The sequence below is a fragment of the Ochotona princeps genome, chromosome 13, assembly GCF_030435755.1.
Source record: "Ochotona princeps isolate mOchPri1 chromosome 13, mOchPri1.hap1, whole genome shotgun sequence".
NCBI classification, from domain to species: Eukaryota; Metazoa; Chordata; class Mammalia; order Lagomorpha; family Ochotonidae; genus Ochotona; species Ochotona princeps.
This window is the reverse complement of record NC_080844.1, coordinates 49,076,345-49,103,562: the sequence shown is the minus strand read 5'-3', so window position 1 is coordinate 49,103,562 and position 27,218 is coordinate 49,076,345. Positions and strand designations below refer to the sequence as shown.

Sequence of the window (27,218 nt, the reverse complement as noted above, 5' to 3'; positions counted from 1 at the left end):
TCATAAAAGAGACTTTACAAACGGGGCAGCTTCTTTTTGCTCCCACTCACACTTGTAGATGCAGTTTAGGCTTCTCCTCTCCCACCCCCCTGGCTCTTTCTTGATGGATATTTTTCTGTATGGGAAAACACACATTCATGCTTGAATGCCTGCTTTCTTTCTTACTGTAGATAAATCCTGTTCTTGTTTGTGCATGTCACTATACCTCAACTTAGAATTATCTCTGGGACCTGGCACGGTGGCCTAGGGGCTAAAGTCCTTGTTCCACAAGCACCAGGATCCCATATGGGCACCAGTTCGTATCCCAGTACCCCTGCTTCCTATCCAACTCCCTGCTTGTGGTATAGGAAAGCAGTCAAGGATGGCCCAAAGCCTTGAGATCCTGTACCCACATGAACACCCGGAAGAAGCTCTGGGCTCCTGGCTTCAAATCAGCTGAGCTCCAGCCATTGCAGCCACTTGGGGAGTGAACCAGAGGATGGAAGATTTTTCTCTGTGTCTCTCCTCCTCTCTGTATATCTGACTTTTCAATAAAAAATAAATCTTTTAAAAAAATGCTTACTCTGGCAGGAACAAGGTCCTGAAGTGAAAATCAAGGCGCCCAGGTGGACATCCAAATGCAGGCACTTAGATTATTTTTTAGAGCTGCCCTGGCAGTATCTGATGCTGCAATGCTAATGCCTTGTGTTAATGGTTCACGTTCCTCCACACACAGTTAGCAGCAGCAGCATCCGGCAGGTGTGCTCACGCAGGAGGCCACAGCTCCGGCCATCACCAAGCCAACACATGACCCTTCCCAGCAGCTTCCAGAATCGGGTCTTTGGATTCTTGCAGCTCAGTGATGCCCATTTATCTTTTCTTTTTGCCATTTGGGCTGAAAAAAGAAACCATCTTCACTGAAAGAGAAAGCAAAAAAACAGGCTTTCACTCCCACTAAGCCAGGCCAGGTTCCTGAACCTATCCATTCCAGAAATATAGCTGTATCTTTGGGTTCCATGGGCAAGTGTGGTTCTTCCTTGGAGCTCTGACCAATACAGGCCTACGGTGAGGTCTACAACCCACCAAACTATAAACAGGGGAAATGCTCCTTAAACATTGATCATCATGTAGAAAAAAAGATTAACTCTATTTTCAGTTTATTGAGTTAAACCTGTGTTCCATTAAAAAGACGAAGCCAGAGTGGCTGTTTAGCCTAGCAATCAAGGCACCTGCTCTACACAGCAGAGTACCTGATTCCGGCTCCTGACTACGGCTTCCTACAAAGGTACATCCTGAGAGGCACTCAACTGATCGGCTTCCTGCTCAGTATCCTTTACATTGTGGGCATTTGGGGAGGGAACCAACACATGCAATCTATCCCTCTCTTTTGCTTCTTCTCTCCCTCTCTTTGCCTCTTAAAAAAAAGACAAAACCACTGCAACATGGCATTGAAAGAACAAAAAGTACGTGCATGCTCTACCTAATAAAACCATGTCATTCATTCTTTCAAGGAAGGTGGGATTTCCCATTAGTAGGGAAGAATATATTACCAATAAAGATGGATAGCACACATGCACAGTCTGGGGCTGTGCCAGGCACTAAGAAATTCAAGGCCAGGAAAAAAAGAAAAATGAAAGCATGTTTCACCCTCAGTGAGAAACTGATGTTCATTAGTCAAAGAAATAAATGTAAAACTAGGGGCCAACAGGTAAAGCTGCCAGCTCTAACACTGGCATCCCCTATGGGTGCCAGTTCATGTTCTGGCTGCTCCACTTTCAATTCAGGTCCTTGCTAGTGGCCTGGGAAAAGCAGCAATGGATGTTACAGGTATTTGGGACCCTATTACCCACGTGGGATATCCAGATGAAAATCTGGGCTTTGATCTGGCCCTGTCCTGGCCATTACAACATCTGGAGAATAAACAGACAGAAGAGCTTTCTCTCTCTTTCTCTCTCTCTCTCTCTCTCTCTCTCTCTCTCTCTCTCTCACTTCTCCCTCTCTTCCTCCATCCCTCCCTCCATCTCTCCTTCACTCACACCCTCTCTTTCTGTAACTCTGACTTTTAAATAAATCTTTAAGAGAAAACTAATATGAAATTACTGCTGCACTATACGTTCTATTCAGAAAAACCTGTTTAGCATCATCTATCAAATAAATGGGTTAAATGCCATGTGTATTAAAAATAAATTTAAGAACATAATTAATTGTTACTGTTTATTTGCACAAATGTGTAGAATAAAGGAACAGTTTGCAGGATTGGGGTTGGGGGAAGAAGTCCAAGGATCTTCCTCAGGAGTGCTTAACACGTGAAGATACAATCTCCAACCAATTCATGAGATTCCCTAAACAGTTTACATTAAGCTGAAACATGCTCTATTTTATTAAAATTTGTTCAGTTCTGGAATGTCCAAAGAAAAAAGGAAAGGCAGAACAAATAACTGTAAGATGAAACTGTCACGCCCAAAAGCCACTTGGGTGTCTAGTATGGAAGGAAAGGTTTCCCTCCCACACTACTGGTGGGATAGCTTCTTCCTGCCTGGAGGAGTCCTCAAGCAGGCAAGTTTATCCTAAATCCTGGAAAGGAGCTAATTGCTTAAGATTAACTTTCTGTAGAGATGTTCTTCTGGAAGGATGGCAGGAAAAGGAGTCCTGGCTGTGACAGTCTCCAGGATTTTAGAGCTCCCCCAGCCTTTTCTCTCACCTTTAGGCCACACAGAGCTCAAAGAAGAAATGAAAACAAAACACAGAAACAAAAACCAAACAACCTGGGAAAGATGCTTGCATCACCAACCTACCATTTGGTATACCTAACATCTTAAAATTGAATTAGCACTGGTATATAAATTGTAGATTACAAAAAAATTATAGATCATAGAAATTAAACTGAGAAATTTTGATCAGTTTTACCTAAGATGACAAGCAACACAGCAATAGGAACAGCTCTGACATACACTCTAGAATCCCTACTGGTTTATGTGCTAATGCTCCAAAGCCCTTTTGTGTTCACAGATGAAAACAGCTTCAATTCAGGATCGGTGAATGATAGTCTGTAGACATCCATAGAGGGAGTGAATATGGACACTTATTCTAATCCACTTTTGTTTGCCTCAGAGTTTTCCTTCTGTATACAACTACTTACAGGCAGATACAGCGGTAGTAAAGAAAAGCATGCATTCCCCAGGGTTATTGCAACCAACTCACCTTGTTTAATATGTCCCTTTCTCTCAGAAGCTCATCCAGTGCTTTCTTATCGAGTTCTGCTTGTTTCTTTGAAGTCTCCAACTCTACATCCCCAGAAAGAAAAAACAAGAATAAATACAGAGTCAGCCTAAGAGAGAATCTGAAAAGCCATAATCAAATGGCACAGCCATGGACTGACATGTTTGTCTGCAGGTAAGAAACTACTAAGCGTGAAATGAGTAGTGGGGTCTCCACTCATCGTTGGTCTTTCTGACCAGTAAATAGATGAAAACTGAATCTTTTTTTATTAATTATTATGCATTATGTGACAGTTTCATAGGCTCTGGGAATCTCCCCACCCCTCCCCACGCCCCTCCCCCCTGGTGGATTCCTCCACCTTGGTGCAGTATTACAGTTCAAATTCAATCAAGATTCTTTCCTTGCAAACACATACCAAACATAGAGTCCAGCTACTTATTGTCCAGATGGGTTGAACAGTTTCTTGGGGAGACCATTTCTGGTCCAAAGTTAGAGCTGGTAGAATATCATCCCAGTCAATTAAGAGTCCCAATATAACATTAACAGCAATTTGTAACATTATGGAATTGACATGGTTTTGCGTAACCAGTATGTTAAAAAAAAAACAAAAAACAAGTTCTTAACCACAACCTATGATTTGCTCATTGACATTTCAATTTTAGTTTGTATACAGGACCGGCTGCTATATGAAAACTGAATCTTAAAGAGATTAAGTTGTGTGTCAGAAGTCCACAGCCAGTAGATAAAACTAATATCAAAAATTTGATTCTTCTAACTCTCAAAAATCCTTGCTCTTGCTTAATCTTTTTTGATGATAAGCAGAAAACAGAGAATGAAGCTAGAAATACTTAAGCAAAAGAGAAAGTTTTAAATCAAACACTTAAATTAGAATTTTGAGATCTCTTATCAGAATCCACTTATATTAGAATTTTGAGATCTCTTTTCGGTCTTTTCCTATGTAAATAAATGTGTATATATTCATGTAAACAACTGTATGTGCATATTTATATATACGTGTGTGTATGCTTACACATATACATGCTCCAAAAGGGAATGACATTAGTTTTGTAGCTTATTTTTGTAATTAAAAAACACAAAATCAGTTTGGCAGCAATTCAGAATTGTTGAACTATGGAAACCACTTGAGCAGTGCCCTCGGAGCATGCCCCACATCTAGGACCCTAAGATGGGGTGGGAGGTCAGCTAGGGCTTCTCCCTTTATCTCCCTCCTTACCCCAGATACACACACACAAAAAGAATGTGGAAACAATGGTCATACCCACTTTCCTGTAACCCTTGACCGTTAGTGCCAACTATGTAAAGATCATTTAAAGAAAAGTGCCAACTATGTAAAGATTATTTAAAGAAAAGAAAAAAATAAAAAACACAAAATCAATGCCTTTATATATTATAGATATTCATGCAAAAGAAATACCTTTATATGCTATAAATGTGTATCCATATCAGAATTTTAATAACTCCATGGTTTTTCAATGTGTGAAAACGCACTTTTTTAGCCCAATATTGCATTTTAACATTTCACTTGCTTCCAATATGTTAATTTATAGGCAATAATTCCATGAAAGTTCAAGTGTATTTGTGCTTCTGGGAAGAGGAAGTCTCAGAACAATGGTCAGTTTTTTTTAAAAAGATATTTTCCTCCCTAGTGCCATGTTTCTCTCTAAGTCGCAGCAGTTTAAATCACCACCCAAACCACCCAAGGGTATTATCATTCACTTCAATCTCAGATAGTCTGATAGATTTATTTTTCAGGTTTTTTTTTTAAAGATGTATTTATTTTTATTGGAAAGGCAGATATACAGAGAGAAGGAGACACAGAGAAAGATCTTCCATCCACTGGTTCACTCCCCAAGTGGCCACAATGGCCAAAGCTGAGCCAATCTGAAGCCAGGAGTTTCCTCCAGGTCTCCACACAGGTGCAGGGTCCCAAGGTTTTGGGCCATCCTTGACTGCTATCCCAGGCCACAGGCAGGGAGCTGGAAGGGAAATAGAATAGCTATGATATGAACCAGTGCCCATATGGGATCCTGGTGCATGCAAGGCAAGGACTTTAGCCACTAAGCTATCATACCTGGCCCAGTCTGATAGATTTTAAAAACCAGTGTGCTATTGTTTAATTTCTGCCTCTTTGATTAGTGGTAAAGTTGACTACTTTTTCATGTTTAATGGTCATGTACATGTATTTCTGTTTTTCCAAACTGCCCACATTTGCCCTCTGTGTATTTTGGTAGTATCTTAGATATTATAAAAACAATAGTTCTTTGACACTATCCTGATCATTTGTTTTGACAGAATCTTCTACCATACAGAAAATTTTAGCTTTTATTTCATTGTATCTTTTAATCCTGGCTGTATAGTTTCATTCAACATTTGGTGTCAACTTTTTTTCCCAAAAGAAGTAGCATATTATCATCCTACTATTTTCTTAATAATCCATAATGCACACTGGCATGAGTCAACACCTTGTCTTAGATGATAATCTGGGACACTTGTTGCTTTTTCCAATCTTTATCTTTGATTTCTTTGGATATCACTACTACCTATTTGCTTATAAAGTCCTTATCATACATTGAAACAACCGGCAAGGCAAATGTTCCATCATCACTCTGCTTTTCAAGAATTTTATCGTTATTGTCATGTGTTTATGCTTCTGAGGAATTTTAGAACCAGTTTCCTAATCTTAGACAACATAACTCACTGAATTTTTTAAGGAAATATTAAATGCATAGATTCCTTTGGACAGTTTTATACCTTTATCATACTGAGTTTTCATATCCAGGAACTTTTCTCTATTTTTCCAGTCTTTTTTTATACCCCTCAATAGAATTATGTAGCTTTTGTTATATATAGATCTTGCAGGTATCTTGGTAACATCACTCATAGATATTTTATTACTTTAGTTGCTCTTATGAAAAGTGATGTTCCTTCATATATTCTAACTGACTTTTGGTACAAAACAAGTTATTAATATCTACATATTTCTTATATAACCTGCCATCTATTGAGCTTTTTTTACTGATCCTGATTGTTTTTTCTTTTCAGTTCATTTGTTTGGTTTTATAGCAGAAAATCATAAGATATTTAAGAATCCTGTTCCTCGTCATTATGTTCCTAACCAATGCCAACTGAGTACATCAAAAAGAATCAGGTCTGGAGAAGGATCAGCAATGTTAACACTATTGGTAAAGTAACCACAGAGAGAACTCCATGGCTTTTATAAATGTGTCTTAAGGATGGATAATTGGAATCAATACTGAAAGGAAAAAAAATTGTCCCAAACTTCACAATAGTGTAAGCGGAAATACAGAACCTTTAAATAGGGGAGTGTTTCCATAGTCATTCAACAGTTACAAAAGGTATGCTCTAATGGCTCGATTTTTTTTCACATGTCATGGAAAACATCACCTGGTAAACTTGGCTTCATATTCTGAGGGCAGAGTTCTGCATCTACCAAGTGATGAGCACAGCTGCATTCAGTATATTGAATTAGATGAACAGAGACACTGTCAGGTTGCAACTACGTCCAGTAAGAGATTCATTCCTGAGCTGGACATATGGCTTGGCCATTAAGAGGCCAGCTGAGAAGCCCACGTTCTATATAGGAGTGTTTGGGTTGGAGTCCTGGCTCCTCTCTCCATTCCAGCTTCCTGCTGGTGTGTGCTCTGGGAGATAACTGATGATGCCATAAGGCAGTTGGGTCCCAGTAACCCATGTGGGAGATGTGCTCTTTCTCTCTCTGGCTCTAATACATAAGCTTTTCAAATAAATACATTAAATTAGTATACAGAATTCCCCTTATTACAAATACTATTTATATCTGAGGACATTTAGATGTGCCTGGCTTTCAGTGAGGTAAATTCTAGCAGATTGTGTTTCATTCAAGGATTTTCAACACTGCAGCCTTCATGAAGTCAGAGAGACTGAGGTATCCCTGACTTACATATTACACTGAAGCCAAAATTCATATCCAAACTCTCCATCTCCATCTAGAGATGTTTCCGCCATGCTGAATTTGACTAGTATATCTTAATGGCATTACACTCTTATTCAGAAGACAGTATTTCTGGATGATGACAGGTGCTATCCAGTAACTACCCTCCACTGCTGGATGCTCTTGTGCATGCATCCATTTCAGCCCACAGCCAGTACATGTGCTGGAAGTGGGACCTAAATCCACGCAGAACGGACTCCACAGTTGACATCCTCGCTGATTTTTCTGTCCCTCTCCTGGCACTTACATTGACCTTGCCAGATCAGATTCAGTTGGGTAAAATAAGGATTCATCACGTGGTCAAGCACCGACAGAGAAAATATGTTAGAAACTATTTCTTCCTGTGTCGCTGATTCATTGATGCAATGTTGTCCCAGATGACGCTAAGGAAGGACAATTCATTCTGGTGTAATCCTCGTATTCTGCAAATCCAAATTGAAGACTATCTGTGCTATCTACTCCATGATAAATGCAGAGCCAAGCTTTAGGCTGGCTCTGCATTGTACCAACAAAACCCACTGAAGGATTCTTTTTTGATGAAAGAATTTAAGATTTACAAAATGATGCCCCCTCCATACTGGCTGTTTGTTGTTTATTTATTGATGCTTTTTAAAATTGATTTTATCTGGGATGCTTTGTGTTTGTACACATGAAGTCCTGGGTTCCAACTGCCATCACCAATGGAAGGTTTGTAAATTAATGAAACAATGCACAAAATGATTCACCTCGCTCTAATCCCAGGATCTGATTTTTTAGGGTTTCTTTGTTCTGTTCCACTTCTGCCTTCTGATCTTCAATCTGGTGCAATTTTTTATGGATTTGTTCTCTGATTTTGTTGAGCTTCGCAATGTCAAGGCGCATGAGATGGACTTCTTCCTCTTTGGCCTGTAATTAGCAAGGGGGAAAATTAACCAGGAAACTGAGTAATGAAAGAACCAGTGCCTGAATGGTGGTAAACTCAGAAGCAATAGAAAGGAACTCTTCTAAGTCTGTTGTAAGGTTGTACTATGGGATTAAATCACAACACACAGAGTTTGGTTTTGAGAGAAATTGAGAAACCATTTTCTGAATAAAATACATGTCTACAGAAGCTAAAGATAAAGAAAAGATAATAAAATTTGATGTATTAAGGCACCATCTAATTGTGGTATCAAGTAAAATAAAATTACGGGTTATATATACCACAAAATGAATTTTGTGCAAATACTTTATTCAATGAGCAATTTGTATAGGCTTAGAAATTTATCTCTTGGAGAAAGTTATTAACACTCTATAAAATACTCAAATATTCTTTTGGAGAAATGAGCCCCTCAACTACCTCCACTACAGAATGAGATCTTTTTTGCTCAATGTGTATTAGTGGATGCATACAGAGACAAGAAGACAAAGCAGGGGCCATGCAATGGCTCTACTGACTAATCCTCCACATCCAAGTGCCAAGATCTCATATGTACTCCAGTTCATGTCCTGGCTGCTCTGCCTTCCATCCAGTTTACTGCTTATGGTCTGCTTATGGCCCGGAAAGCAGTGGAGGATGGCCCAAAGCCTTGAGACCCTGTACCCATATGGGAAGCCCAGAGGAAGCTCCTGGCTCCTGGTTTCAGATAGGCTCAGCTCTGGCCATTGAGGCCACATGGGAAGTGAACCAGCAGGAAGATCTTTCTCTGTGTCTCTCCTTCTCTCTGTAAATCTGCCTTCCCAATAAAAATAAACAAATCTTTAAAAAAAAAAATGACACCAGGGTAATAGGAAATAGCAAGTCTACATAATAGCAAAAGCAACTGAAAAAAGTTATTCTAGAAAATGATAGTACCAGGTATTCATCAGAGTTTTGGACTTCCAACTTAATGGCTTTTAAAATTAATTAAATTCACATTTTAAAAAACTTTAATATTAGAAATGACTGGAAAAGCAACTGGAGATTTTCAGGCAAACAAAGGGTGACAATCGTCTCAACTCTTGACAGTGAGGAAGAGACAGAAATTAGTTATGCCTGTTACCTTCAGGTTGCTGCCAGAAGCCAAATCCCACTGGGTTTAGGGTCTAACAACAGACACAGTCATCTTCAGCATGCCCTGCTCTTGTTAGCGAACGAGAGAATTCATGGCCCAAGTATTTAAATTTTGTGTTAGGGGCCAATATATTTTTCTGACTTAAGGAACCATTTCACCTCTGCTTCAGCTTGCTGCATTCTCTCTCTCTCTCTTTCTCTCTCTCTTTCATTCTATCTCTCTCTTTCTATCTTTCTCTCTCTCTCTCTCTCTCTCTCTCTTTCCCTGTCTCTCCTTCTCACACACACACACACACACACACATTTTGAATCAACTCATCCTGGATTCCTCAGGCTCAAGCCCTAGAGTTCAACTTGGCTGACTTCAAGGTCCTTTTCACTTCTAAAATACTTGAATACAATGGCTAATAATTTAGGCCCCCAGGTGGGACTTTAAAAACATCCTGAAAAACTCTCCTATACCCAGGAAGCACACAAAAGAAGATTCAGGATGTACAAATGAGTGTGTGCATCCACGTGAACATGTGCGTTCATTCGTCTCTCAGGAGACTGGAATACAAAAAAATGTTATGAGTCACTGCTTAAATTCGTGCATGCTCAAAAGGCTGCTTCTTTTATGCCCAATATTCTAACATAACCAAACTAAGGGATATAGAGCTTTTCAGAATTAAACGGATAAATGTAAAACTATTCAGTTAATCCGAGGGTGGAGAAAAGAATAGAGCCCTTTCTTGAAATATGCTTAGAAAGGGGGAAAATCAGATGTAGAGTCCTGAGTTTAAAACCCAGCCGTGCCACCCCAACTTCCGCGTGTCTGTAGTGAAGCACAATTTGAATTATCTGCTCCTTATGCACAGGAATGGTCTCCAGCTCTGGGCAACAGGGTTACTTACAAAATAATCAATGAATTAGCTTGCTTTGAATATCTGAGCTTGCTTTGAAAGCAAGCTATGATCAGTCATCAGGTCAGGTCTGTGGTTTTCTAAGAATGAAAGATACCTAACTGTTGCTTTCAGGCATAAAGCAATGATTGTAGGTTCCCACCTGCCTCAGATGGAGCAAGGTGACTGTTCAGCACCAGAGCTAGTGCAAGTTTATCCAACCAAAAGCCCCAACTCCAAAGGCAAACCTGTGTTCCCAGGGAAGGAGGAAAGGAGTGCTAGGGGACAGACATGTCGCTTGGTGTTTACTTTGAGCTCCAACGCCTTCTGCTGGTTCTCCTGGGTTAACTGCTCACAAACCAGAGTGTGCTGTTCGTTCTCTTGCTGAAGCTTCGAATTTCTCATCTGAAACTGCTCGAGTTCCTTTGCAGCTCGCTCATTCAGTATCTGAAAGGTGTGGAGCAGGCTAGTTAATGCTTTTTAATCTGATTACAGCATCTGCATACATGCACAGGAGGCCTCTCCAGCCTCCTGGGAAGATAACAGCCACCACACTTGTTTGTCTTAGTAGAGATTATTCTTCCCTGTTGAAAGCTCTCGCGCTCAAATATGATGAATGTTAAATGGCTAAGGAGAATGACACATTCTAATGAATAACATAGCGTAAGTTTTTTTTCTTTCTTTTTTTCTGTGAACCTTGGGAAGTCTTGTTCACAGGTGGTGGATAAATATTTTAATGCCGGTTTGCCATTTGGCAGGCTTCGCATACGCAACAATTGCTATAAAATCATTGCAAATGAGCTAGAGATCTAAAATTGGTTTTATAAGCTATGGGGCTCCGAAGCTACATCTTCAGAAGCAAATCCTGCATGAACATGCCTACAACATTTTCGGGAACAGAACCATTCTCTAACACCAACACAAAAGCAAACCCCTTTAATCTAACCTAAGTCGAAACCATGCAATAACAGTGGAATGATTTATTTCAGCTGGATTTTCTTCTCCCCTACCATGACTGTGGTGAACACAGTTTAACAAAAAAGAAAGAAAAAAGAAAAAGGATTGTACTTGGGAGGTCATTTCTATTGGGATTAGGAAATAGAAGATGAGCAGAGAGGATGGTTTGAGTACCTGCTTCAAAATGTAACTTTCATGCATTTAATTTGAGCATGGAAAGAATTCATCTTAGTTTTCATCAATAGGAACTAAATAAATGAAATCAGCTATGCTAAACATGCAATTGTGTTTTACAGGAGTCCTGGATATTGCTAAACAAAGCAGTACAGTTTTATTATGATATCCTAAAGCCTTTCAAATTTCATGCTTACAGACATCTCACATTTTTCTCCTGGTGACAGTATGTTGACTATTATCTATTTGACTTTCGGATTTATATAAAATTATTAAAGCAACTGACAAAGCAATGCATTCTAATATCCATGTTTTAAAAGCCGAAAATTGCTGAATGACTTGATAATTCTTTGGAAGCTGATACCCTGAGAGAAAATAATTTTGAGAAAAGATTTTACAATTACATGAATTGCTTATTTGAGAAATGAGAAAAGACAATAGAAGTATTAATATTTGTGCTACCTTGAATCACTACAATAGGGAAATGTTTAAAATAGTACAATATTAAAAATATATAAAGACCAGGTATGGTTTCTTAAAGTCGAAATTTAAAGTTAAATTACAAGGAGCTGGCACCATGGCTAGCAGGCCAGTGCTTTGCTTGCATCCCTGGCACCCCATATGAGCACCAGTTATAGTCCTAGCTGCTCCATTTCCCATCCATGCACAACGCACCAACAGGCTGTGAGCACAGGCACTCCCCTTGGGTTTTCTTGGTTTTCTAAGAACCCATGGTGCCGCCCATCCCAGCTCACCTTCTGTTCCTTCAGCTGCTGCTCCAGCCGCTGAAGTTCCTCCTTGCTCTTCTGCACATACTGCTGAAGGGCTTTGATCTCTGTCTGCCTCGTGTCCATATCCATCTGAATCTGTTTGAGCTCCTTCTCCAGTTTCTCCTTCTTCCGAGACTCCCGCGAAGCTTCATTCTGACGTTGCTGGATTTCTTGTTGAAACTAATGGTTACAAAAAGGAGAGGGAAGATGAGGATTCCCCCTTGCTATGGCAGGTCTCAGTCACTCAAGCTCCCCCTCTCTCAGGCCTGCCTGTGCAATCACTTTGCGGTATCAATTCTTTCTCTAGAGCCATTAGCCTTGAGCCCCAGTATTGAATTCTGCCAGGAATATTCTGTAGTATTTTTCAGGGCCTTGACACCAAATGCCTACCCTGATGGTACCCAACAATCCAGAATAGATGCTATAAAACTACCTAAATATGCAGGCCCAGAAATCTAAGGACATTATACAGGGAAAAATTCCATCCAATACCCTACCAATTAGAGCCCCCCAAAAATGTGATTGGCTACCCTAAATATAACTGTTTTCACATCATCCTGGATATTACTAAACAAAGTGCCTTGATGTCCAAATTCGATAAAAAGCCTTTTCTCTTATGCTGAAAAATGTCTTGTGTTTTACTCCTGGAGACTGCACAGTGTGTACTATCCACTTGGAGTCTGGCTTTACATATAGTGTCCAAAAGGATTTGATTAGATGGCTTTTCTAACAGACAGGTCAAAGGAGCCTCTGCATGCTCAGACCTTATTTGACATCAGCTTGAGCAGAATTCTAAGTAGGGAGTCTCCATCTTAGGAACTTCTGAGACAGAAGATGTGGGGAAGTGACCCATGTAGAACTGCTCTCACGTGAACCAAACTGAGAAATAAGCAGAGCAGGGGATGCTCCATTTGGGCACCAAGGGGACATATTCAAGAGAACCAAATGAAAAGGGGACTGTGGAAGGACAAGGAATCCTCCAGAAGATAATAGCCCTTGATCAAGCAGACCTGACTGATGGCTTGCTCTGCCTCTTCCTTCGATCGTTCCATTTCCTGTTGCTGTCCAGTGGTCTGAGCTAAGGACTCTCGTAACTTCACTACTTCTAACAAGAGCTGGTCTCGCTCCTTTGTCACTTCTTCTTTGAACTTCAGTAAATCTCGGATACTATAAAGGAAGAACATGGGAGTCAGACTAAAATGGCCATCTGTCCATGGGCCCTATAGATTGTGACTAAGCTCATTTTCCAAGTCAACAAGGAACACTATTCAATCACTAGAAAAAAAGATCTTTATGTCCCAACACAGGAGTTGTTTGTAACATGTTAACTAAAAAACGAGGAATGCCAATAATATGTGCAATATAATCTTTTATTATTAAGAATATACAGTTATTATGTGTGTGTAAGTTTAGTGGGCATTTTTCAGAATGTTAAAAATAATTCCAATTCGATAACTGGAATCTGAAATGGGAAGGTTGGAGAATCATACTTCCACATCTCTGTATTATTCAAATATGTTAAGACTACATTGCTATTGCCAACTCTTGTAATTAACCCTATGGATATGTCAATTCAATACATTATTTTTTTAATGTATCCATTGCTGGGCTATGAGCATTGCCATAAAGTCTAAAAAAAAGCACAAATGTAAGCAAATAATATGCACTGCCACTTTTTTATCCATTCACCCAAGGAGATTAGCTTTTCCCAAAGGGATGAAATCCAAATAAAATGTTTGCAAGAACAAAATCTTGAAAGTTATTCATGATACCAGTTTTTAGAGAGTGCATGATAATATTCATCTATTGGATTTATAAGGCAGGTTTCTCTGCATTTCAAAAAAATTATTCCACTTGATTTGGCATGACACTCTGCAGAATGTGTGCCTTCAGAGGGAACGTGCTGGTTGACTACAACCTCAGTGGCAAAAGGAATCTGGAGTGAGTTAGCTCACAGAGGTGACACCGTCAAGAATGTACCCTGTGAACTCATAGCTAAGAGTCATCAAATGACCAGTCAAAACAGGAGGTCGGAGTTGTGGTATAGCTGGTTAATGTCATCATTTGCAGCTCTGGCATCCCATATGAGCACTGGTTCAAGTTCCAACTGCTTCACTTCCAATCCACTTCCTTGCTAATGCACCTGGGAAAGCAGTGGAAGCTAGCCAAAGTGTTAGGGGCTCTGGCACCCACATGGAAGACTAGAATGGAGTTCCAGGCTCCTGACTTTGACCCAGCCCAGTGTGGCCACTGTGGTCATTTGGGGAATAAAAAGGTGGATAGAAGATCATTCTGTGTCTTTCCAGATCTTTCTGGAAATTTGACAATATTTATTTACCAGCACCTTTGATATAATACAGATGTTCAATAAGGAACCCTCACATCTTCCCTGAACTCTTTTTCTCCAGCAATGAAACTTCAAATCCCCAGGTTATTAGGAAGAAGGACATCTGAACATACTATCTTAGATAAAATTCGGGCTAAACAGTCACTATAGTTTTGTTCCAATTCGCGCACACACACGCACAAAATCCTCCTGCTTGAATCCATTCCCTTGTATTGCTCTGAAGTACCAGTTCTGAATATGCCTGACTTTGGCGAGAAGATAGGAGCCATCATCATCGGGATCTCTTGTTTGTTTTTTCTATTCCTTCCTTGATACCTATGCTTAGAGATAATTACCAATGCAGGGCCAATTGATAGGGAAGGCATAAGAAACCCAGAGGGCCCTAACGTTTGAATGAAGCTGCTCAAGAAAATATACATTCACTCCTGACTCATTAACTAATGTGATGTTTTGCATGTTCTACCATGGAAATAATGTCTTCATTCAGAAAGCTCACAGCCCAGTGAGTAGAGAAACACATCAATAAATAGTTGTGATATGACATGCTGTGTGTCACACTGGAAATATATGTTGGATCTTATGAAAACAGAGAAGACGTTGATCTTTTGCGGGGGAGGGGAAAGTCAGACATACAGAGAAGAGGAGAGATAGAGAGAAAAAGATCTTATGCCCACTGATTCACTCCCCAGGTGGCTGCAATGGCTGGAGCTGAGCTGATCCAAAGCCAGGGTTTCCCCATGCAGGTACAGTGTCCCAAGGCTTTGGGCCATCCTCAACTGCTTCCCCAGTCCACAAGCAGAGAGCAGGATGGGAAATGGGGACTGCCAGGACATGAACCAGTGCTCATATGGGATCCCGGCATGTGCAAGGCTGGGACTTAAGCTGATAGGCTTTCATACCAGGCCAGAAAATACACTGATTCGTTCAGCCTAGCCACTGGGATCTAGGAGTGAAGAGGGGGTTGGGATAGAGATGCTCATGGTGATTGGTTAAGATGGTGTTTGCAGGTCTGGTGCAGTAGCTTAACGGCACCAGGATCCCATGCACCAGGATCCCATGTGGACACCAGTTCTAATCCCAGCAGACCCGCTTCCCATCCAGCTCCCTGCTTGTGGCCTGGGAAAGCAATTGAGGACAGCCCAAAGCCTTGGCACCCTGCACCCACCTGGGAAACCCAGAAGAAGCACCTGGCTCCTGGCTTCAAATTGGCTCAGCTCTGACCATTGTGGTCACTTGGGGAGTGAATCATTGGAGGGAAGTTCTTCCTCTCTGTCTCTCCTCCTCTCTGTATATCTGACTTTCCAATAAAAATAAATAAAATCTTAAGAGACACAGAGAGAGAGAGAGAGAGAGAGAGAGAGAGAGAGAGAGAGAGTTAGAGATGATGTTTGCATGGATCTTGAAGAATGAATAGGAGTTTACCATGAACAGAATGAAAGAAAATACGTGCCCCACGAGATGCAGATTGTACCAGGGAAGAGAGGCATAAGCAACATGGTGTGGCCGAGCATGAGGCTGAAGGGGCTGGCTCTGACAGACCTATGAGGGTCTCTGCACAGCATTCCCCAGGAGCTGGACTATACCCTTTGGGTCTGGTGGCTATCATGCTGGGGATAAGGGTATGTGCATCTCAGAAGCATGAATCTGGGAGCAGTGGTGAAATAAAGATGGGAAGATATTCCAGCAGACAGGGAGACCAGAAGGAGATCACAATTTTGAGACAGTTGCATCCCATGTCAGAGTGCCCAAATTTGAATTCCTGCCTCCTGCTAATGCTTACCCTAGGAGACAACAGGCTCAAAGGAGTCCTGCCGTCCATGCTGCAAACCTGGATTGAGTTCCTGAATCTTGGCATCAGCCTGGTCCAACCTGGCTGCTGCGGGCTTTTGGGCAGTGAATTAGCAATCAAAATCAATCTCTCGGGCCCGGCGGCGTGGCCTAGCGGCTAAAGTCCTCGCCTTGAAAGCCCCGGGATCCCATATGGGCGCCGGTTCTAATCCCGGCAGCTCCACTTCCCATCCAGCTCCCTGCTTGTGGCCTGGGAAAGCAGTCGAGGACGGCCCAATGCATTGGGACCCTGCACCCGTGTGGGAGACCCGGAAGAGGTTCCTGGTTCCCGGCTTCGGATCGGCGCGCACCGGCCCGTTGCGGCTCACTTGGGGAGTGAATCATCGGATGGAAGATCTTCCTCTCTGTCTCTCCTCTCTCTGTGTATATCTGGCTGTAATAAAATGAATAAATCTTTAAAAAAAAAAAATCAATCTCTCTTCCTTTATTTCTCTCTCAAGTCAATAAAATAAATAAGAATTGCAAAAGAAAAACATCTCTGGGAAGACAACAAAAAAGAACTGGATTTTGGTGGTTGTTGTTGTTGTTGTTGTTGTTTTAATAAATCAAGTAGGTTTTGCATAATAGTTATCTTGTATCACTAAGGATCTTCAAGGAAACAGCAGCAAGCTCCAGGCTGTCAGCTGAAGATTTCTGTAAGAGTAAGCTCAACCTAAATCAAGAAGGCTGTGACCTACTTGCTATCCTGGTCCAGTGTCAGTCCAGACCCTTGCTCAACTAGCTTGGTCATGTTCACTATTTCCTCTTTCAGGGCAAGAATTGTCTCCTCCGCCTTCTGCTCCTTATCATAGGCTGAGTCCACCATCTTCCAGGCCTTTTCAACTTCCTGGATGGGCCATGAGATATCAATGAGAAAACCAAACTGGGTTCCAGGCACAAGATAAACTAGCAAATAGAGTAACACTGTTGACCAAAGTGTAGTTGTCATTTTTAGACAAAGACTGTTCCATGTTCTATGTTGCACATTGTACACAAATTTGTACTTACTTATTGCCCAACAAGAACCAGTCACTGTTAAAGAAGGGGAGGGGCAAGGCACATGTTTTGCTGTGTGGGTGAAACCACTACAACACACACTACAGGGCTGTTTTAGCTAAGGGGATTGTTTCCACATAGATGTTGGCAAGGCTGCAAAATTAAAAATGAAATTTGGCCTGCTTTCCCAATCCAAATATCTATCCTCTCCCCTCACGAAAAAAAAAAAACAAAAAAAAAAAACTTCATCACATGAATGATTGTAGATCCAAATGATAAAATGATACATTGGATTGAGCCTCTCAATGTATGTAAACATGTAGATGTGTGTATGTAAATATGTAGATTTACATATAAAATGTAGATTTACATATACAAAGGCCCAAGTGAGATCCTGGATGGCAATTTGTTTCTTAGAACAGCCCAAAGTGATGCTGCTCTTCCTGTGACAAAACTAAACACAAAAGCATTAGGAATTTCAATTTTTAGAAACCCAAATCTAGAGCTTCTAATCTCAAACGTGCCTAGGGGCAAAACAAAACCCAAAGCAAGGAAGGGACACAAGGATTCAGGCAGCCTTGGTTTCCTTTAGCTATGAAAATCACTATGGAAAATTAACACAGGAACTTGAAAGCAAATTACAGCCTTTGGAGGAGAGGAGCAAAGGGCAGGGTGTTGGAAACAGCCTTGAATTTTATCTAGTCACTTAACTTTCTCGCAAAATCTTGTCAAGTGGAATGTGAGCCGTTTACACAGACAAGAATCTGCCAGCCTTAAGTGAAACTAGTCTACTTTCATGTTGTCAAGAAATGAGTGAATGAGAATATTTAATTTAAATTAATAAATTCATGCTTGTTATTAAACTGGAGAAAGATCTCTTGAGTAACCACAGCGCATAATTCAGTGACTCTAAACAAAATGTCAGTTTCTGGGATATGTTCTTACAGAGCAACCCTTTTTGGGCAAAGCAAATATATTCAAATGATATATTCAAACAATATTCAAATGGTTCTGTTAAATTTAATCCAAATCAGCTTTACCAAATACATTATAATCAATTCATGACTGCTCTTTTCATTACAAACATAAAATAAAAATTGATTTTTCCCATCATAAAAATAAGTAAAAACCTGTTTACATTAGTTTTTCAGGAAAGAGATGAACAAAGTAACATTAGAGAGGAAACATAATACACAAAAATCAGGTAAGTCTTATCCTGTATAATCATGGAAATTAATTTGAATTGGATGACATCTAGTTGCATAATATCAAGAGAATTGTCTCAGATTTTTATAAATTACTTCTTAAAAACTAGGATTTTGTACATGAATACGTTTCAATATCCCATTACGCTAAGATCAACAAGGAATATTTCGATTTACATTCAAAATAATGTAAAACAATTAAGGATGAAAAATTACAGCAGAAAATAAAGCCAAACTTCGTCAGTATCCACCTCCAGACTAAACCCCTGATCTCCTATTAAGAGGAACTGGGTGGATCAAAGAAGAATTAAATGGATACAAATCAAAGAGTCAAGAAAATTACATTTGAAATTCTCAAGGTGGTCTCCCTCCCAAAAACAGGCAGTATAGAAATGTGAAAATATCTTCAACAATCTATCATCTTGAGATATTCCACTGCTCTTCTCGCATTAAACAAGCATTGAGATTTCTAATACTGCATTTACGCAATTCTAAATCTTTGTGCTAATCCGTTACTCCCCCAGAAACCAAGCCAGCAAGGCCCTGCATTATTTTCTACCTGGTGAAATTCACCCATGCTAATAATTTTCCTTGAAGAAGAACATTATTCCCTAGGCCTAATGAATGTTTAAATCATGTACATTTTTACCACCAGCCTGGAGCTGGGAAGGTTTACGCACAGGCACAAGCCCAACCACTGACCTTCTTCAAGTACGCAATGGTGGTCTGATCATCCTGTGAGACCTTCAGGGCAGTGGCGACCTTCGCGGAATTAACCACAATCTCTGCATTGAGCTCTCTGCACTTGGCCATCAAACGCTTCTCATTGTCATAGGACTTTTTCAGGACAGCATGAAGTTTCTCATATTCAATCCTAAATTTGTCCAGACTTTTATCTCCTGAGAGTTCACCAAGAACCATCTGGAAATCTCTTTCAATTTCCTCAAAGGCAGTCTCTTCCAGCACTAGCTTTTCACCCTTCTCCTGCACAAAAGAGCACAGATGGAAATCAGCATTGCAGCATTCACACGTGGCTACTGAGAAAACATCACCCCTGAAGGAAACACCATGCATAGGTGCAAAATAAAAGGCATTAACAAGCAGAAAAACTAAGATTACATGACAAGAAGAGTGGCTGTTCATGCTCTGATTGACCTGTACATAGATGGGTGGGATGGGGTTGCCTGTGTATTTTTGTGCTTATGTGAGACGTTTCAAAACATTTTTGGAGGAGGTAGGAGAGGAACGAACCCCTACATCCACAAAAAAATGTATTATGGGGAAAAAAGGAAGGATAATAAAACAAAATTTTAAAAATTCTGAAAAACTCTCATGGAATTGTGTATTATAAAAAAAACGCTACATTTGGATTTCATAAATTTTGCACCAAAATGATTTTCATTTTTAATTCCAATTGCCATGAACTTTTGCAAGTATCCTAATATGTGTGTATAAATACACACACTAAATATATATACATACATTATCTACACTTACATATACATTGGGATCTATTGATACGTAATGTATGCATTAAGATAATATTTCCTACTCTGAAATGTAGGATGAGATTAAATTGACCAAGTAGCTGGCAAAAAGTCAACATTCAGTGAATTAGTATACTGTTAAAATTATTCCAAACCCTGATCAGTTTGCACTGGGTCCTGCTTAACATTCCTCAGGACTGCCAAGGGGTGTCATCACGTGTTGAGATCAGATGTCCAAAGACCCTGGCATAAATATTATTAAAGCACATAGTGAAAGCAATCTGAAATACAGACTACACTCTTAAATAGAAACTCCATTTCAGAGAATCAACATGGTGGAATAGGGTAAGGACACGTTTAAATGGATGGAGAAACATTTACTCAGGATGAAGCAGAGAGGACAATCCCAGAAAATAGGAAAGAACAACAGCAGAGGGGTACCTGGAGACTGACAGACACAGAAAAGTAGCAGACACAACAGTGTGGTGTTGCAGTGATTGATACTCCAGCGGCATTCAGCTAACAGCGATCTGAATTCCACCAGCAGCCAGAACTCCACCAGCAACCAGGTGGGAAGAAACTTCCACTGGGAGCTTGGGAGGTGAGCCCAGACAAAGAACTGTCCATCCTGCTGGTCCATTTGATTTGACCAGGAGCAGAGACAGAGCAGCCGATCCCAGATGAGCAGTGTGAGAACAGGGTAGATTTCACAGCCCAATCAGCCCCCTACAGCTGAATTGGATTCCGTTTTGCCTAAGGAGGCAAAGGCAAGGGTAAGGACTGAGCATACGCTGAGGTGGGAGTGAACTCATTTCTGACTCAGTGAACTACATCAATGTGGCATTCTACAGGTTCCACCCAAGACAGGTCTGGATAGCCCTCAGACCTGATGGCCAGCAGATCAAGAACTCTAGTAGTGGAATGTCAGGCGCCATTTTGTACACTGTGGCAAAAGCTTTAGGACTGCAGAGGGCAATAGTGAACTGCACATGTGCTGAGCTGGCGAGAACTCACTGAGTTCCATGGATTGCACTGGTCCCACAGGAAAACAATAGCGACTGTGGCATTGTACGGGTCAAAATAGGTACGTGTGGCACCCAGACCTAACGTCCAACAGGTTCAGACAAGATCAGTGCCACCAACAACCTAGCTCTATAGGACACCTGGTGTCTCCCTAATCCTGGGACCTGCTCCAACCGGAAGTAGGAGAAAGGTTGTACAGGCAACTGTGCAGCCTCAGCACGATAGCACAGGAGGTGGAGAGTGGTGAGCCAGGAGTTGGGGCTACAGAGTTCTTTGTGGAGATCTAGCATAAGAATCCAAACCTGGAACACGCTGGAGGCTGCAAGCAAAGAGTTGTGTACCAACTGCAATAAGTAAAATCACATTGTAGACCTGTGGGTGACACAGCTTAGAAACCTACCCCAAGGAGAAGACTCTGCTAACCAGAAGTACAATGACTAAGAGCAAAAGAAGAGACAAAGGCACAATGAATATTACTGAAAACAACCCTGCAAAGGAGCAAAACCCTATGCCGACCTCAGAGTTAACTGAGGAAGACATTGAGAAAATGGGGGACACAGAATTCAGAAAAATTTTAAAGCTTCTGATCAACACTGAGAAGCACATACAAGAGTTCAAAGAATTTAAGGAATATGTTACACAAGCAATAGCAGCAATAAAGCAAATCAAGGCTGATATATCAGAAATTAAAAACACAGTAGAGCAAATTCCAAGTACAGTGGAGAGTCTCCAAAATAGAATGAAGCAAGCAGAAGAAAGAATTTCAGAACTGGAAGGTATTTCCTGTCATCAGGGGGAAGCAAACAAAAAGCTGAAAGCAGAGCTGGATCAGGCCAAAATAAGTATTCAAGAATTGAAAGACACTATTAAGAGGCCAAATCTAAGAGTTATAGGAGTCCCAGAAGGTGCAGAAAGAGAAACTGGTTTTACAAATATATTTAATGAAATAATAAAGGAAAATTTCCCTAATCTAGAGAAAGAATTGGGAAACAACATCCAGGAGGGGCACAGAACTCCCAACAGGCCTGATCTAAAGCGATCTTCACCACAACACATGATTATCAAGCTCTCTTCAATTGAACATAAGGAAAAGATCCTTAAATGTGCACATGAAAAAAATCAATTGACATATAAAGGAATGTCAATTAAACTCACAGGAGATCTCTCACAGGAAACTACAGGCAAGAAGAGAATGGAGTGACATATTCCAGATTCTAAAAGAAAAAAAACTGTCCACAGTAAAGAAAAGTTAAAAGAATTTTCCTCTTTTAAACCTGCCCTACAAATGATACTTCAAGATGTTCTCTTGACAGAGAAGAGGAATAGCCCCAAACAAAACCAAAGGCAAATGTGAAGAACATCCCAGTAAAATGACAACAGAAGACTAAACCAACAAACAATTCATTCCTAAAATGACAGGACCAAAATACCATCCATACATATTAATTCTGAATGTAAATGGCTTAAGCTCAATCAAACGTCAGAGTAGTAGACGCGATTAAAAAACAAAACCCATCTATTTGTTGTCTAGAAGAGACACATTTCAACAACAAAAATCAGCAGAATCTATATTGCATGGGTTTTGATGTTTTCTGTTAGTTTCATCTCTTCAAAACACTTTCTTCTGATTAAATTCTTCAATGACTCATAGATCATAGAGTAGCATCCTTTTCTGCAAGAAGGGTCTTGATTTTCATTTCTTCAGCTACACGTTAGTCATTTAGTAGCATGTTATTCAACTTCATGATGTTGTTAATTTCTTTTTTCTTCCTGATGTTGATTTTGTTTCATGGCTTTCCATTTAAGGAGATGTATAGTAGTTGTGCAATGGAGACCGTCATATCTAGTAGCATGTTATTTAACTTCATGGCATTGTAAATTTCGATTTTCCTTTCTATTGTTGATTTTGTATTATGACTTTTCATTTGAGGGGATGTACAGTAGCTGTGAAATGGAGACTAACATACCTATATGTGAGGATACAATGTAGTATGCTTTTCTACTTCCAGACAAAGATGGACTTACAATGAAACTGTTTACTATATCTTGGCAATAGGATGCTGGACTTTCTGCCATTTTCCATGCCTGCAATGATGGACATATGACTGTGTATGAAGAACTATACTTTAGTAATGATATAGAGGAACTAGGCAGGGGGGAGAGTGGAACTTGGGGCTGGGATAAGGGAAATACCAGGAGTCTATGGAACTGTATCATAAAATGATAATAATAATAAAAAAAATTTAAAAAGAGAAAAAAAGAAACTCCATTTCTTTCTGTTTAAAAAAAAAAACCTAGGGAAGTGGACATTTAGCACATTGGAGTACCTGGACTCAGTTCTTGACTCCTTAGCTTCCTGCCAACTGCAGCAGGACCAGAGGTAGGGAAATGGGAAGGTGGGGGATGGGCAGTAAGGACAGCTCAAATAACTGGACTCCTGCCATCCATGTGGGAGAACGGAATTGAGCTCCTCAATCTTGGCTTTGGTCTTGGCCCACCCAGTAGCTGAAGACATGTACAGGGATATGCTAGATCTCTTAGCCTCCCACTATTACAAGTTGAACTGTGTTCCTCAGAAAAGGATGCTAAAGTCCTAACACTCACACCTGTGGGAGGGTTCTTGTTTAGAAACACAGTAATTATGTATAGCTAGTTAAGGTAAGATCACACTGCAGTAGTCCTCACACAGTATTGGTGTCCTTGGGCAAAGGAGAAATCTGGGCCCAGACAGGAACATGCAGACAGAGATTGGACTAATGTCACTGTAATCCAAGAAAAGCTAAGGATTGCCAACCATTATCAGAAGCTAGGAAACGGCAAAGAAAGGATAATACGCAAGAGACAAGAAAGAAGCATAACCCTGCCAACACCTTGATTTTGGACTTGCAGGCTCCAAAACTGGGAAGCAATGAATTTCTGCTGGTTTAAGTCACCCAATTTATGGTATTTTGTCATGGATGCTCCAGTTGTCCTGGAACTGAGTCCAGGTACTCCAATGTGCTAACTAGACCTACTGCCTATTAGATATGCACAAAAATAAAAATAGCTATACTTAGTAAAGATACTTATTAACTCAGAAACTATATACTAAAATCTACCATATGAAAGTTCTGTGGTAAAGCCTGTAGGAGATATTAGGGGAAGAAAAAAAAACCCAGCCTGGGGCCAATGCTGTGGCACAGAGTATTAAGCCACACCTGCAAAGCAAAAATCTTAGAGTCTCAGATACTCTGGTTCCAATCTAACTTCCTGCTAATGTTCCTGGGAAGTAGTAGAAGATGTTCCAAATACTTGCGCCCTTATCACCAGTGTGGGAGACTCAGATGGAATTTCTGGCTTTAGGCTTTGAGACTTTGGTCTGGCTCTGACCTGAAATACCTCTCCTCTCTGTTTCTCCAAGCAAGCATCCAACTGAACAACAGTATAAGAGCTATGACAGAGAAAAGACAGGAGAAGACTGGCTAGCAGGTTAGGAATAGACTGGGGGCATTGAATGACAAGCTAAAGGACCTAGAGTACATTATTCTGAAGGCCATAGAGAACCCCTCAGACTTTAGAATAAAGGACTGCTAAAATTGCTTTGATATCCTACACTAAAAAGGGATTTATTATCATTATCCTATTGCCAATCTAAGAAACAAGAATGAGACCATTTCTAATCTCAATCATAATAATTTTAAAAATCCAATTTACTCTTAAGACTTTGAGTAAGTAGTCTGATATACCTGCAGTTTTGACAATTCTGTCTTGCGCAAAATGAAGAATGTCTACATATTTTTGGTTTTCATAAACACTTGCATTGTTAATTAAATCTCAAAAGATGACATGCAATCAAAACAGTCTTTGAAGATGAGTGTGGTGTCATAAGCATATCTATTTCATTTTGTGTAATGACTTCAGTACAGATATTAAACCCAGTAGAGGTTTTCTTCCTGAATAAAGCAGATTGTTGCAAAGCCCACAATGTAGCAATTTCACAAAGAAAGAGAAACTCATATTAAGGAAATATGGTTATGCCAGTTGCTCTGTTCTTCCCCCTTGTTGATGCTAAACATGAGAACATAAAAAAATTTATCACAAAAATGTTCTCTGTTCCATCCCTGCAACTGGCATTAATGTCAACACTTGATCAGCAGCCTAATGATTTGTTTGTAAACTGTGTTTTCCCTGTACACCTGGTGCTTAGCACAGGAATGAAAAAATATCAAAGAAAGGAAAGTTCCAAAGCGCTTAGATGAGCAAAATAAATTTGTTCACAGTGTCATTAAAAAACATACTAATATTAAAAGCAAAGCAAAACGAAGATCTCGGCTGTGACCAACAAGCTGTTGGTATCTACACTGTTAGAGCAATAATGGTATCTATTTTGCAAGCATAGATTTACTATGAAGTGACCAAAGGGGACCTGAAACGCTCCTTCCTTCATTCATTACCTATCCATCGTTTACTATGTGCCAGGCACATGAAAGGACTGTAGAACGTGATGAGGCCAGAGTGGAAAAACAGACTCCCGAAAGGAGAGATAGGGGAAAATTGACCGAGGTCAAATGAGAAGAAAAATAGAAGAGAGAAGAGAGAAGAAATAATTAAAGGCAATGGAAGCTGAAGATAACTAGTTCACATTACTGGTGTCTGGGACTTACGTATGAGGAATGAAGAAGAAAGTAAACCAAAATGACTGCCAGGAGAAAAAGCGGAGGACACTCGAAAGGAAAGCACGGACAGCAAAGGCAAGCTAGAAGGCAGGAGAAGAGGCCACAGGAAGACAGAGCTAGCTGAATAAAGTATTGGCAGAAGCAATGTGACCACAGCCACACACGCCAGTCAGTCAGGGCCCAGAAAACGCGTAGTATACAGGCTTGAGATTTAGGATAAGAAAGGGACAATGGAGTTTATAAAGAGAGTCTGAAAATACAAACGCGGAGGGTAAGGAGGAATTAAGAGCTGGGGAAGGACCGTGCCAAGGGAAGGAGGGATGAGGCTTGGTTTGAGTGTGAGACCTGCTCTCCCGCACAGGGTCTCCGCCCGGGGGAGTCATCCTCGCCAGGCGTTAAGGACTTCACCATGTTTAATAAGAACCTCTGTTTTTCTGTTTTGAATCAGGCTCCCAAACCCTGTCACCCTTCCTGGCTGTTGACTGAGCGTCATAGGTGATGAAGGAAGGGCAGGGGGAGGGTCGCAGCACTTGGGGACTGTGTCTGGCAAGTGATGAGGACTTGAGGCTGTAGAGAGTATAAATAAAGGATCTAATGGACAGGCCATACAAGGGTTCTAGAAACGACCTCTCATCCTTGAAGGGGAGGATGTACTAACACGGGGCAGGAAACAGAGGCTGCCGGATGTTAACACGGGGGTCAGTGACAACACAGGGCAGCAGTGAGGGGCTCGACGGTCTTACCAGAGCTATGGGACAGCAGGTGATCATACGATGAAAATGAGGATGTGACAAGTCGACTAGAATAGCAGAGACAGGGTACCTGAGAGCCTTCTCCAAAGGCTCCCCCAGTCAGGGAAGACATCGTCAATATTTCTGTGTGGACCTCTCTGTGGACCACTTTCTCCCTCCAACTCGAGGAGTGGGAGCAGGTCACGCCGGGGTCTGTGACCAAAGAACTTCCTACTGCCTCAGACACAGCACCAATGTAACAGCGGCTGCGGAATGTGCCCACGCAACCGAAGGACGGACAGGTGGTAACAGGGCCAGGACCAACAGAGAAAGACGGGCGAAGCAGATAGAGGTCGCCGGAGGAAGAATCAGCATCAGTGTGGCAGGAATGAGTCACAGTAAGAGAGGGACGATGGGCTGAGCGAGAAATGACAGTAGGGCTCTGACTCCTGACCTCGGCCATCTTGAAGCTCCCGGGGCGGCCTCAGAGGCTGCTGTGGAGAACGCAGAAACCCGGCCCGAGTCTGAGGAAGGGGCTGTACTCTTCCCCTCAGCGTCTGAAACGGCCACGGCGACGCGCTACCTCCATCGCCAGCCCAAGGCGGGAACTGGGCGCTGCGCGCTGGGCGCGTCCTCCCGTCGCCTGGCAACTGCCACGCCCACTAGGGAGCGCGCGAAGGTTCCAAGGGGGCGGGGCCCTGAGCAGGGTTCCTCAGGAAAATATGCAAATCTCACCGGCGGGGGCGGAACCTCCGGGCGTGGCGTGCGTCCCACAGGTGAGGACGAGGGCAAACCGGAAGAGGCAGCCGAGGGAGAGGACGGTGGGAGAGGCGGGGGAGAGGCCGGGGAGCTTGTTAAGATTCAGGAATGACTTCTGAGAGAAGGCACGATCACCTCAGTTCCCGTGGGTCTAACTTGGAAAGATGTGAGGAAAAATAGGAAGT

General features: G+C 41.2%; 1 protein-coding gene across 1 annotated transcript in view; it reads right to left on the bottom strand.

The window, feature by feature from the left end:
• CFAP58 (cilia and flagella associated protein 58) overlaps nucleotides 1-26,944 on the bottom strand; it is a 100,478-nt gene extending 73,534 nt beyond the window's left edge. The window contains exons 1-8 of the mRNA XM_004580225.4: nucleotides 26,729-26,944; nucleotides 19,081-19,362; nucleotides 16,876-17,024; nucleotides 13,014-13,170; nucleotides 11,989-12,183; nucleotides 10,412-10,549; nucleotides 7,936-8,095; nucleotides 3,181-3,263 (exon numbers count right to left, since the gene is read on the bottom strand). Coding sequence (XP_004580282.2) covers nucleotides 3,181-3,263; nucleotides 7,936-8,095; nucleotides 10,412-10,549; nucleotides 11,989-12,183; nucleotides 13,014-13,170; nucleotides 16,876-17,024; nucleotides 19,081-19,362; nucleotides 26,729-26,737 — 1,173 coding nt within the window. The 5' untranslated portion in view covers nucleotides 26,738-26,944. The remainder of the gene's footprint in view (nucleotides 1-3,180; nucleotides 3,264-7,935; nucleotides 8,096-10,411; nucleotides 10,550-11,988; nucleotides 12,184-13,013; nucleotides 13,171-16,875; nucleotides 17,025-19,080; nucleotides 19,363-26,728) is intronic.
• Between the last annotated feature and the right edge of the window lie 274 nt (nucleotides 26,945-27,218).